This window comes from Sinohyriopsis cumingii, chromosome 6 (genome assembly GCF_028554795.1).
Source record: "Sinohyriopsis cumingii isolate HCF-2022 chromosome 6, ASM2855479v2, whole genome shotgun sequence".
Classification (NCBI taxonomy): Eukaryota; Metazoa; Mollusca; class Bivalvia; order Unionida; family Unionidae; genus Sinohyriopsis; species Sinohyriopsis cumingii.
In genome coordinates, this window is record NC_142966.1 from 113753115 (window position 1) to 113767851 (window position 14737).

Below are 14737 nucleotides of genomic sequence, written 5' to 3' on the forward strand. Positions count from 1 at the left end.
TTGGGTTACCCCCTCCCCCCTCCATGCGTACGTACTAAATGTTCTTTTTGTTTAGCATTTATTTTTCAAAGTTACTGCATCTGCACTATGGTCGGTTTATTCCGTTTTCTGTATGAAAGCGATAAGACCTGAAAATTATGCTTGGGTATGCAGAGGAATTTTTATGTACACTTTGAAGGTGAAATGTCTATCAGGTTTCGAAAAATACAATTTTGCCCCTTGATACCCTCATGCATCATTCTTGGGGTCATCCAGCCTATTCACTTCTTATGACCCTGGAAACGTAGATAAGCGCGGGTGCTGGGATAGGAAAGGGAGTGACGGCTCGCTGATTGTGCTGGATTTCCAAGCGTGCGGCATGCAGTCTGCAAAACTTGCCGGGTTCGATCTGGTGTGACTTTTATAGAATGTCTTACCAAAGAAAAGGGTGAGACATATGGAGATAGAGGTTTAAAACCAAACTTAGAGATTCGTAGAGTTTGTGACATGCCAAAAAAAAAGCAAGCAATAATATCATGTAGCAAGGAGTTTGATATTTAGCGTAGGGTTAATGTCAAAATGTGTATCACGTACCAGTGTCACTGTCTGGAATTGTATTATCTGGCGCCTAGAATACATAAAATTAGAATTCACAATCCCAACTCAACTAATTTTTCTGACACCGACGAATCAGGCGTCAGAATTTCTGAGCCGGAGTTTGAGTATGTGAATGATTTTTAATATTGGGACTTAATGCTAAACCTGAATAAGTTTGTCAAAACCCAATTTATCTGCCCTTAAAGACAGTCTTTGGAACTAATCCTGCAATAACCGCATTCGTAAAAACGTATAAAGTTTGTACACCGAACCGTTTGGTAAAGTCACGTTAATTCAGATACTATTTCCCCGCAGTAATTTCTCATTGGGCGGAGTATCAAACTAGTGAGTGTGTATGTGTGTGTGTGTGATTTGGATATTAACGTAGCTTTAACAATTTTGGAGTCATATCGCTACGATGTCTGCAGTGTGGCAGTATATAGTCATGTCTAGCACTGGGCATCATGCCGCAGACATGATGCATCATGTCCCACCCAGTCACATTATCCTGACACCAGGCCGACCAGTCCTAACACTAACCTCTTAATGCTGAGCGCCAAGCGAGGCAGCTGTTAGTACCATTTTTGTAAGTCTTTGTTATGACTCAGCCGGGGACCAAACCCACGACCTCCCGCATCCGAGGCGGACGCTTTAACCACTAGGCCACCGGAGCGGTACCTCGGACTCGTAATCCAAGGATCCTGGGTATCTGGGTATTATATTCACGCAGGCCATCCCGGGTCAACGGGCATTGTGTCCTTGGGAAAGGCACTTGACTCTCAAGATATAGTCAATACTGTGTTAAAAGTACCGTTAAAACAAAAGTCGCCCCCTCCCTCAAATCCTAACTTTGCCGCCTGGGGTCGATGGTTCCATGTCGACACAAATGAGAGAAAAAGGTATGTGGGGGTGTGAGGAGAGTTAATAGCTCATTTGTGTTTCATTTCATTTCACCACCTTCCACCCATATATAATGCCTTTGTGTATATATATATATATATATATATATATATATATATATATATATATATATATATATATATATATATATATATATATATATATATAACTTGCTTCGTTTTGTTGAGTGTAATTGGTTTTTCTTTTGTACAAGCAACGCAATAGTAGAACTTGTTAGCAACATCACTCTTATCATGGCTCATAAATGCCGTATCTTGCGATATTTTGTGTGCTTATTGTTACGATTATGTGTGGTAAATACTTACCGAACACCTATAGGCGAACACTCCGAATTTATGAAGGAAAGGCTTTTCTGATTATACTGTTTTCTGTATATTTTATTTATACAGAGAGTATAATTCATCAGTGATTTTTTCAATTTCCTTAAAGTGTACTTTACCCTTTATAAATATCCTTTTTCAGCTAATTTTGTCCTTGTATCCCTACTGTAATTTTTCCAATATATTTAGAATTAGGCAAGTCAGCTGAAAATGCTAATTCTTATTCAAAACAAACACACAACGTAATAAATACAGGTGATCTCAGTACCCTTAAATCATACATTTTTCTTTGTTTTCTTTTTATGCAATTTCATAAGTAAAACCTGTATATTTCTGACGTAATAATTATCTAACCGCAAAAATTATTTTATCTAAAACCAAATACTTTTATAGTTAAGATATTTCCATTGGTGAAGCACTGTTCCTCTTTCTTTCTGTAATAGGTTTGTTTCTTTCACTCTGCAGGTGCTCAGTTCTCAATTGAAGATGAAAACAAACGGACACGGACAGCGTACACTCGGGGTCAGCTTTTGGAGCTAGAGAAAGAATTTCATTTTAATAAGTACATTTCCAGACCAAGGCGAATAGAACTCGCTGCCATGTTGAACCTCACTGAGAGGCACATAAAAATCTGGTTCCAGAACAGGAGAATGAAATGGAAGAAAGATGAAGCCAAGCGACGACCAAGACCACTGTCCACCTCGAATGTTTCAACTGATTCTCCGAGTCCGACAGGATCTCCTGTCGGTTCCCCAACGATAGGTTCAGGAAATTTGGACAATAATAACACGCAATCTCCGAAAGAAAAAAAGATTGAGGATAAAGTCAATATATGTTCCATTAATAGTGACACACATGCAAAAAAAGTACTGATGAGTGAGGACAAGGTATGCAAGTCAGATTTGGACGCTCAAAATAATGTCTGACATGAGGACATACATGTAACATATTTGGCTTTATAGTACTGCAAATCCTTGAATTTAAACGTCATGGCTGGAGAAATCTATTCCGACCTGATGGCAACGATGTGGACGGAGATGAAACATTTTTATATTCATACACAATATGTCAGATGGCCAGATGCCTCTCAGATTAGATCCTTCCAAAATTCCAGACAGTCATGACTAGGGTTTTCTCCGATAAAATTTCCTGGTTGATTATTTTTGGAATTCAAATGGAAAGCGGTACAATTCCACGTCAGTGTAGGTCGCACTAAAGTATAATTTGAGGTTATAGTTTGTGTCACTGAAATTAGGAACTGGAGAGAAGTTGAGAACTAACTTAAGTGTAGAAGTACACCAGATATGCAAAGACTGACGAAATATGTGTGTATCGCTTCTTATGCAGCATACTGGCCATTGTTTTGACAAGGACTTCCTGTGTTACTAGTTTTTGTTTTGTTAAATGTTTAATGTTTTCTTTCGAACAACTAGCTAAAACAGATAAGTAATTATTTTTCAGTTGAGACTAGATGGAACAGCATACTTTTGAAGATAGATGTTAATAGAAACATGACACAACGTTGTATGCAGCTTTGCTTGTAGCTTTTAACTCAGCAGCTAGTAGTATCATAAACCGAACAATTTTTCATTTTCATTTTCTACACCTTTTCAGAAATACATTGATAAAATAAACTACTGCATAAAAATGACTCAATGTTGCATATACGTTTCGTTTTATAGAAGTGGTACTTAATACGTACGTTTAACCATCACGTTTTGATTGCAAAACCTTTCGACGTAGATCCACTTAGTTTGATATTATATATATATATATATATATATATATATATATATATATATATATATATATATATATATATATATATATATATATATATATATATAAAAACAAGTTTAGGTGAAGAAATATGCTAATGCATGTGTATAATTATATACTTTTATTTAGGAAGTTTCGTTGCTCCTTAGTCCAATATAATTCAAGCAATATTAGGTGCATAAGACCGTTTCAGCAGTTTTTTTCTTGGTTTATGATTATGTTTCTTTGCGTTACTTTTGTTTCACTATATGGTGACTTGTGACGAGTTATATATGCTAAAGAGAACAAATCCTTTTTGTACCTTATTTACATATTTCACTGCTAAACAGTCTGTAGTTAGCATCCCTTTGTTGTTCAAGACGGATAAATGAATAAACACTTCGCAAGAAAAACAAAATACAATTATTGTCAGTTTCACACGGACGTCTATGAGATGGTATTCATAGTAGTGAAAACAGACATAGGAACGACTTAATTATTTCATTAAATAAAGGTCCATGGGCTCGCTATCTATTAAATAAAGAGAGAGAGAATTATAAATATACACCTGACAGAACGGTATATATAATCGAATTCTGCCAATGAACTCCCTATTGAACTCAAAATTTCTTTTTAAAAGACTTTATGTAACATTTGTATTTATTCGTTCCAGAGGTTCGCTGCTTATTTTATTTATGAACAGTTCGGTGAGCATCCTTTGCAGCTCAATTTCATTCGTGCTAAATATGTTGGTATCAGCTATAATATAAATATATCGGTATCAGCTATATATAAATCTATCGGTATCAGCTATAATATAAATATATCGGCATCAGCTATAATATAAATATATCGGTATCAGCTATAATATAAATATATCGGCATCAGCTATAATATAAATATATCGGTATCAGCTATAATATAAATATATCGGCATCAGCTGTAATATAAATATATCGGTATCAGCTATAATATACATATATCGGTATCATCTATAATATAAATATATCGGCGTCAGCTATAATATAAATATATCGGTATCAGCTGTAATAAAATATATCGGTATCATCTGTAAAATAAATATATCGGTATCAGCTATAATATTGCAGTCACTGGTTTCCATATTTAGATATAAATTTTTTTTATCATGGTTAAGAAGTGCTGACAAGCGTCTTCAAACAGTAGTCATCAATAAAATCAAGATACTGGACAATGCCAGACATATCCTAAGATGGTATTAATAGATGGACAATAACATTTACATCGCAAGGATATGAACCACTTTTGACCAAGGCAAAGGTAGATTACATGCCCGTTTGGGGAAACGACAACTCGATGTACCCTCCACAATTTCTTGAGCAACCCGAATTTATGTTGCGCGTACCTAAAAGGGGATTTTATCTCGCTAGAACAGAAATTCTTTATACAATATAGGAGCAAATGAACTTTTTGAGGGTCATATTCCAGCATCGAGAGCTTAGAGGTTTATATATTTCATTTTGTCACAGCCAGCTAAGGCTCGTCTGCCAGTACTCTGCATGTCCTTGCCGTAACTCTTATTCCAACAGAAACACGGAGACGGAAATTGCAGTGTAACTAGTAAAGGAAATAAAGGTTTTAGCGCATTCATATTATGTCATCATCTCATATCCCTTAACGAGAAATAAAGTTTAATATAATTAATTACTAGACGAGAGTAATACTTCTTAGCACTAATGCACACGTCATACGAAAACACTAAAATAGAAAATTAAAAAATAAAACAATTGCTAACATACTGGCGCAGTACAATATTTGTACAAAACCACTGTTGTAGTGGTATGATAACAATACAATAAAAAATAAATATTATTAGCACAGCGAAAATAAGTAATAATTTGACCGATTTTATACTCTACAAAGTCATTGCACCGAAGAGCGATCGATGTGGTCAAGGGGAATCAATTCTATGGCATTTAGGTTTTGCTCTTACGAGTTACATCCCTTGATAGTGCATGTTACGCAGCTGACTCCACGCCATTTTTTCCTCCTGATTTATAAAATATAGAGATGATCGAGATACTTCATAATATAACAAACTTAAATAAAGTATTTATTTGCATCAAACTTTAAGAATTTCAAAATGGACTTGTAGACTTTAAGCTTATTTGACAAAACATTCGAATTTAATTAACAACATTGAACTTAAGAATAAACAGTGACAAGAATAGTATGTACGGAAATTAGAATTTTTAATTAACTACGAACATTCTCGTCTGTATCGGTCACAATACAATACAATACAATACAATACAATACAATACAATACAATGCAATGCAATGCAGTGCAATACAATACAATACAATACAGTGCAGTGCAGTGCAGTGCAATACAATACAATGAGCGCAAACACATTCCGGGATCAAATAAAAATACAATTGTACTAAATATTAATTTCGTTATTTTATAATGTTAACAGATTTTACGTCGGTCACAATCAAGAGTTTGAAGAAGTTTAAAAAGAAATATCGATTCCAATTAACAATCGAACCTGATTAAACATATCCTGCATATACACAGATATCAACCGCACACGGAAAGCCATGTATAGATTTGGTTGAACGTGTTAAGAACATCAGAACATGAAATTAAAATATAAATTAAAAAAATAATTGATTTTTCGGTTTATCAGAAAATTTATTAAAACATTAAAGACTGAGTTATAATGCATTTATGTACATATGTATGCACGCATGTATGTATGTATGTATGTATGTATGTATGTATGTATGTATGTATGTATGTATACATAATCTATAAACATATGCTTATCGGAATCATGATTACTTTATTAAACAGTTAATACATTCATCTGTTAGAATCTCCGAAAAATGCTTTAAATATTATTTTTTGAGGTTCTTGCGATGTAGATACTTCATTCTGTTGCTAAGCAAATCGTGGTCTTACAGCTGAATAGTTCAATGTATGAGTTCAATAACATACAATAGAAATGATCATACAAATGTGGTTGTTCTTTGTCTGCACTTATTCCCCTTTATTTATAATTAGTTTGGGTGTGTGTGTGTGTGTGTGTGTGTGTTTGAGTGTTGGATTTTTAACGTAGCTTTAACAATTTTGGAGTCATATCGCTACGATGTCTGCAGTATGGCAGTTTATAGTGATGTCTAGCATTGGGGCATCATGCCACAGACATGATGCATCATGTCCCACCCAGTCACATTATCCTGACACCAGGCCGACCAGTCCTAACACTAACCTCTTAATGCTGAGCGCCAAGTGAGGCAGCTGTTAGTACCATTTTTGAAAGTCTTTGGTATGACTCGGTCTGGGATCGAACCCGCGACCTCCTACCTCCGAGGCGGACGCTGTAACCACTAGGCCACCGAAGCGGTCCATGTTTAGTTTGGAATAACAAATGTGTAGTAAACATCACCTCAGTCACGCTGAAAGTGACAGAATTTAATTTATTTTTTTCATTGTTAAATAAAATAATTCTCGCTATATTGGAAACATAATAAGTTAAAAAAAATTATAGTCAATACAATTTACATACTTCAGTCTTCAGTTCACTAAAGAAAATTGGCATTTATAGATTACAGAACAGAACAGGATTTGTTATTCTATTAATTAATATAGTTATCTGTTTAGTTCCTTACTTTTTAATTCAATCATTTGTGATTTTTATATTCAGTGTTACTTGTTTAGGCTCAAATAAACAGTAAAAAAAAAGAACGAGTGAATACAACAAGCTTTGAAAAGTTTTACAAATAATTTATTTTCGTGGAAAAACACTATAAAAATGAAAAATTAAGAACTTACCTTTTAAGAATCAAATCCAAAAATAATCCAAGAATAATCCACGAATTAAATTTTAGAAGTCTTAGTAATGAAATGTTCTAATGAATTCAAGTTCGAGTCCCGACGAAGAATCCAAATTGGAAGGCGATGACGTATGCTGTAGTCAGTATGGTGTTGTATCGTCTACAGTTCTTTTTTTTATTCCACAGTCAATAATATTCTGCTGTTTGAATTCCGTATAAAATTTAAATATCTTTGTCTAAGAATTCAAATAGTTTCAGGAAAAGAATTAATCTTTTAGAATACAAATAATTGGAATAAAACTTAAAATGTAATTCGCAAAGTGGTCACAAACACACACTTTCCAGTGTAAAGAAAAAGCTCCAACTGAGAAAGATTTCTCTAAGCATCACTATTATAACTAACAAATGCGCAATTTCGGAAAGCCCAGAATTGCGATATGGAGGCTGTTTACATATTTACAAAATCACGTAGCCCCAGTATGACCTTGATAAAAACCAATCATTTTACTCTGAGAATAATAACAAAATAATGAGTTGTTTAGTTCTCTCAGTGATTTCTGAATCAAGGACGGGAACTAAGTCAGAAATAGAAACAGTGTTTCTATTATTAGATATTGAGGAAAAGATTCAGGTCAAACTGAATTTTCTGGAAAATATCAAATTCCTAGTAAACAAAATTAAATTACATTGACATGTAATAAAATTAAAACTAAAAATTAAACATTTAAAACTCACAAACAGACAATTACATTAAATCAAATGAATTAAATCAAATATACATAACATCAGTCATGTACCTATATTGGGTACAAAGTCTAAAACATTAGTGAACGAAAGAACACGTGAACAGGTAAAGGTATGGCCATTGTTGCATATTTTAACTGGTATGATTGATAACACGTCGATCTTCGCAAACAAAATTTTGGTTAAGTAAGCTAAGTGTATAAAAAGTTTTAAAAAAAACATGATATAAAAAAGTGACGGAAAGAATGAAAACTCTGGACACTGGATAATCATTTTATGCCGTGAAATAAATGACGGGTGAAAAACACATTTCTTAGAGAGGCCATTTGTCAAAAGCATACCTCTCAATGCCAGACGATATCTCCATCTGAGAGAGAAGAAATCACAAATTATATATATATATATATATATATATATATATATATATATATATATATATATATATATATATATAACATTTATTTTTAGAGCATTTTTCGAAAATCTCATTTAACATTGTAGGTTATTTAAGTTAAATAATCATGTCTGGGTATTTGTCGAAGAGTTTAAATTTTGCCTAATCACTCACAAAGTTTATAAACCCGAAGTACTTTACGTCAGCGTTTGTGAGTGAATAGGTAAAACTAACGCTTTGAAAAATACCAAACCATGTAATCCTTGTAATTCCAACTTTTCCCTTTCCTGTCATCAGCCCAGTTGATTCCATCAACAAATATAATTTTAAGCAGCATGCACTTGTCATTTTAGCATCTAGACAGATGGTCAGAGTGTCTATCCCCATCTTCGTTAGATAAGGGTCGCTGGTCCATTCGTTTATCATTGATGCGGGACTAAGCGAAGAAACATCCCAATTCTAGATAAGATGACGAAGCCTCTACCTGATAAGAATGATAAAGTTTTATGATTTTACAATAATTTTGTTTACATATGTCAAATGCTCAGGATTTATTGGGCTCGCTTTCTGCGCATTTCCGTGTGTCAAAACAAAACCTGTGGGGTTTTAAGGAGCTCCACTGCTCTAATGTCGTACCACCATCCCACTGGAGAGCATCTAATTAAAGTACATTGTCAATGCCAAAACGTAATAATTTATGACGGGAGAGGTGGTCCTAAAACTACCATATACTTTGTTTGGCTCACAAAGTGAGTGCTGGGGTGCAGGGAGAATCATGCCATTGCAGTGTCTGATATTCTAATCGGAAATGTTATATGGATGTAAATTCTTGGCTGAAGTCATGAGTATGTGTGCGAATGTGGGTATGGAGTGGAGGGGGTGCTGTTTTTCATATTTCAGTAGCTTTGAGACAAACAACGCTTGACCTAAAGTACACTGGAAAATAATCGAAACCTAAAAGTAGTTCCCAGAATATACTAATGTATACAATATTCCAGATCCGTATCACGTGACATTGTCCAGCTAATTATCCAGAGCAGTATCACATGGCTCTTTACAACTAATCATATAGCCCCCACCCCACCCCAATCCCCCTCAATTAGTTCAAAACCAATGGAATTATAAATAAGTAACGTAGATTTTTTTTCCACAGAAACAGTGCAACAAAATGACCACAGATGCACTTGCTTAAGGTCAAGAATTTTCTAGAAGCAACTATCAGATAACATTTCCCGACTTCTATGTAGCCACACCAGGAGAAAAGAAGACGAAAGCCATTAAACTATTTTGGAGTGAAAAATTGTAGAGTGAAATGGTAAAATGGCAAAGACATTTGATAACAACAATATTTGGTGCTGAGTACAAGAATAACGTGCATGATACTTTTCTTCCATAACGAACCAGCTTCTAGTCTAAAGCATGACCATGATGCATCTCCATATTTGCAAACCCAGGAAATGTCGTAAATCTTGATAAAAATTTTACGATATCCAAAACTAAACGGTTTATACTAACATTCTGATAAAATGGAGAAATACGAGTAGTTATTTATTGGACGCATTATGATGGTAATGTCGTTATGAGTGTTAGTGTGTTACTTACAACCGGCGTTTAAAGTCTCTAACTTTTTTTGATAATACATATTAATGAAGACAACGTACAGTAAATACGCATATTCTCACAAGCAGGAACATCTAGTTGAATGAGTTAAATATGAAAGTAGAAGGAGAGTCTGACTACGTCGTGGTAATTAATGATCTTTTCAAGTAGAAACACAACATCATCTTTATGAAAAACAATATTTGTTGTTACCTGAAAAGGTTAGAGCAATGTTTATTGAACAAGGTATCGTTAATGATAAAACAAGAAAGTAACAACCAGGGGCAATTAATGTATAAGCAAAATGGCATGAAAGCTACGCAGTTCCAGTATACGAAGATAAGTGTAGAATACCGTTATGATACTAAATACTAACAGTCCTTGTGCTCTTCCGTAGGATTTCAAATTTGGCATAACTCTTGAATATAACCCTGAAGTAATAGAATACAATAACCAAGACACTGAATTGAAGAAAAAAAAATATGTATTACTAAATCACTACGAATATAACTGTTGACCTAGCACCTAAGAAAAAATGAGCAAATTTCATAATTTATTCTCTCAGAATGAGTTTTAATATTGTTTTGAGGCTGTGCATAAAGAGTGGGGAAGGTAATCGGGAAACAAAGGCACACATTTTGCAATAAAACTTTTGATAACTATGGAATACATGCCAAATATTTTGAATTGGGTGAGGAGCAGAATGTGTTATTTGATGAACAACAAACGCAAAAACATTAAATTATTAATCTAAGAGTTTTATACTTGTAACCATCAACATTCACTTTCTTTGCGAAGTACCCCCAATATCAGATTGAATTGTTGTGGTCTTAAATTATCTTAGTTCAAAATGATATTCAAATTCAAATCATAGTAAACATGTTTGTGCTAAAAATACATATTTGTTTTGTGACTGATGCTAATGAACACATTAAAAACTGTTTCAACTGTGTCTGTCGTATCACAATGCATTTGAACCCCGTGTGCGTGAGCCCTCTCGCGGGACGATTACGGCAGAGGCTTCACGTGTAGGAATCTTATTTCAACGATTAATTCTCTACAGACTATATTTGGACTTAAGATGAAAAGATTGAATACATAAACTTTTTTTGACTACACTATTACTCTCTGTTCGATCAGAAAGATTTTTTAGTACAAAGCGGTTAATTAAAGACCAGAGGATGATCCTGAAATTGATATCTGAGATAAATTTGACATGTGATCACAGTTAATATTGATGCCGGACACTGTTAAAAATGAGACAAGTGATTACAGTTAATATTGATGCCGGACACTGTTAAAAATTAGACAAGTGATCACAGTTAATATTGATGCCGGACACTGTTAAAACTTAGATAAGTGATTACAGTTAATATTGATGTCGAGCACTGTTAAAAATTAGACAAGTAATCACAGTTAATATTGATGCCGGACACTGTTAAAAATGAGACAAGTGATTACAGTTAATATTGATGCCGGACACTGTTAAAAATTAGACAAATGATCACAGTTAATATTGATGCCGGACACTGTTAAAAATTAGACAAATGATCACAGTTAATATTGATGCCGGACACTGTTAAAACTTAGATAAGTGATTACAGTTAATATTGAAGCCGAACACTATTAAAAATTAGACAAGTGATGACGGTTAATATTGAAGCCGATCACTTTTAGAAATGAGACAAGTGATTACAGTTAATATTGATGCCGGACACTGTTAAAAATTAGACAAGTGAACACAGTTAATATTGATGCCGGACACTGTTAAAAATTAGAAAAGTGATCACAGTTAATACTGATGCCGATCACTGTTAAACATTAGACAAGTGATTACAGTTGTTATTGATGCTGAGAACTGTTAAGAATTAGACAAGTGATTAGAGTTAATATTGATGTCTAACAATGCTATAATATTTTGTTTATGCATAACAGCGGCAATCTGGTCGATATAGAAACTGACTTTGAAACATACTGAAATATAAACATTGTACATCAGCAATCTGCATAAAGACAAACAAATAAACTGTTTAAGGAGGTCATGCAATTCCAGAAGAATTAGCAGGATAAATTGTAGAAACTCTGAAACAAAGCCACCGAAAAAACATTTTAATGAGACTTGCATATACCTTGGTTATATAGTATTTGTTAGCACAAAGGGCTTCTAGTCTCCTCGTGGTTATACAGCCCTCATACTGTTAATAAACCCAAAATGAATTTAGTTGATTTGATTCGCTTGTTTTTCTTTTTAAAAAAACTTACTATTAACATCAGGTCGACATCAATAAGTGTTCTCCGGAAAAATGATTAAACATTTTGCCATTTAAACAATTTATTTATATACGTACATATTTTTATAGTGTTCTTTTGAAGAGATTATCTATACGTTTATCCACAAGATTGATACATATCTATCTATCTATCTATCTATCTATCTATGTACCTACATGATCGATACGTATCTGTCTATATGTGTTCCAGGTTCCAAAAAGAATTTTTAAAGAGTTAATATTAAATTCAGAAATAATGTTGATTCAGATTCTTCTTATCTACGTAACCCCTGAGGAAGCACACAATTTAGAAAGGATCAGTTTCAATCCGCCACATTTGTACTATTTGACTGCAAGATTTCTTGTGACTGTATTTTTTGGTCCTTTCCAAAAAATCATATGGAAGAGAATAAAAGGCTTTTTCGAAATTTGCTCTGATGGGTCAGGCAAGGATGCGAATAACTTGTTTACATCGTTTTTTCCCAGATGTGTAAAAGATCATTTATACCAATGTATTAATATTTTTTGCACTCCGTGCAACATTTCAGTTCACGTCTAATGCTACTCCTAGACCAAATTACCTTCACCTTTTTCACATTGATAATAACACCAGAGTATTTGCAAAACATGTGGAGAAGAACCAGCGTTGTATTTAAGGATTTCTCAGACCCGTCATCAGCAAGAGATGTATTAGCTGCATTTTGTACTATGTAATAACCAGTTTTATTGAACTCTATGAGATAACATTTTCTTATCAAACTGTAGCTTCAATACTTTTAGCTTTTCCTCGTCATGTAAGCAAATATCCCCTCAGACTGAAATAAGTGTACGAGGAGAGATCGAAACCTCTACTTTAAACTTTACTGCATTGCTTAACTATGTAGGGGACGATCTTTTACTGCAGATGATGTTTTCATGGTGTTTTTTTGAAAAAGCAAATTGTGCTCATCATTCTGTCAAATCCATCGTTGGAGTTTGTGCCAAAGAGTATGGTGTCAGATTGATTCATCGTTCAGTTAAATTATAAATAAACATCTGAACCACGAATCTGGTTTCAGTGTCTTTGCTTGATCCAATCCCAACCCGACTTCATCCTGTTATAACATTGCATCTTACATGTTGTGGGACTGGCGATTAAATATTTGACTATTATGAAACTCTGATGTATGCACTTTTAGAGTTGGAGAGACAAACGATTGTACAAAGGGCATTAAAAGAAGCTAGCAAAATAATGAACCTGGTCCGTCAAAGCAGCTTGTGAAAGGACTCTAATGTCCTTCATTTCAGTGCCAACCAGGAGAATCAAAACACTGGAAACCAAATATTGAGAGATATAAACTTAGTTCTAAAATTTCCATCAACGCAATAGCGTAGAATGGGTAAATAGCGGGGCGATGATGATGACCCTAAGGAGTTTTAGCCCCCCAAAACCTCTGGCGCTCGGGACAGTCCTCCCCCTTCCCCGTTAATACACTAGTGCCTAAACTTGATACTTTAGTGTCAATTTTATCCTGTCTATTAGAATAAGCCGGGAGTTTGTGCCTATCACCAACGTTTAATCACCAGCATGGTAATTTGAAAATTGAAAAAGCGAAAATATGGCCATAACATAAAGAGTTATCACGATGACGCAGTTTTCCCTGACAAGAGTTAATGTAAAGGCTAAACCATTCGTTCGGGATCCTTTTAACTTTGAAAATTCTATCTTGCGTGTTGCATGTACATAATTCTTTTTCGTGAAGAGTGTCGTTACCATTTATCTATCCTCACCTACTTAGCCATTTGGTAAGCAGGTAATGTTTTCCTTTTAAAGAAATTCCTTAAATAATTTCCATCGTCAATTTTATAAATATATATATATATATATATATATATATATATATATATATATATATATATATATATATATATATATATATATATATATACAAGCTATGTCAGTCAAATCGAGATGAATGGTGCATCAAAGCTAATTGCTTGGAACGTGTTTTTGTCGTCTGTAGCAATGGTATTCAACCCATCAACATCAGATACCATAACAATGGCAAAAATAGAAACATGTGACATCGTCTTCGGGTTCCTCGCTAAGGTTAGTGTCGGGTCGGCGTCATTTGACTGGCCGACAGTAATAACGATAATGACCATGGAAATGTAGTGTTGGGCCCCATTATTCTTGTCCAGGCATAAGTAATGCACGGTTTATGTAAGTCTCTCCGTCTTGATAGATTGATCTGTTGACAGCTGTTAAGTACTTCACCCTTGGTCTGATATTGGTTCAGGAAGAACCCGTTTTTCACGTTAGTTGAAAATACTGCAAGTCCAGTCTGGGTGTT

The 14737-nt window shown here is 34.2% G+C and overlaps 1 protein-coding gene across 1 annotated transcript in view; it reads left to right on the top strand.

The window, feature by feature from the left end:
- LOC149797751 (uncharacterized) overlaps positions 1 to 3468 on the top strand; it is a 52629-nt gene extending 49161 nt beyond the window's left edge. Inside the window, exon 2 of the mRNA XM_089962697.1 lies at positions 2283 to 3468. Coding sequence (XP_089818823.1) covers positions 2283 to 2743 — 461 coding nt within the window. The 3' untranslated portion in view covers positions 2744 to 3468. The remainder of the gene's footprint in view (positions 1 to 2282) is intronic.
- The last annotated feature ends 11269 nt before the right edge of the window (positions 3469 to 14737 follow it).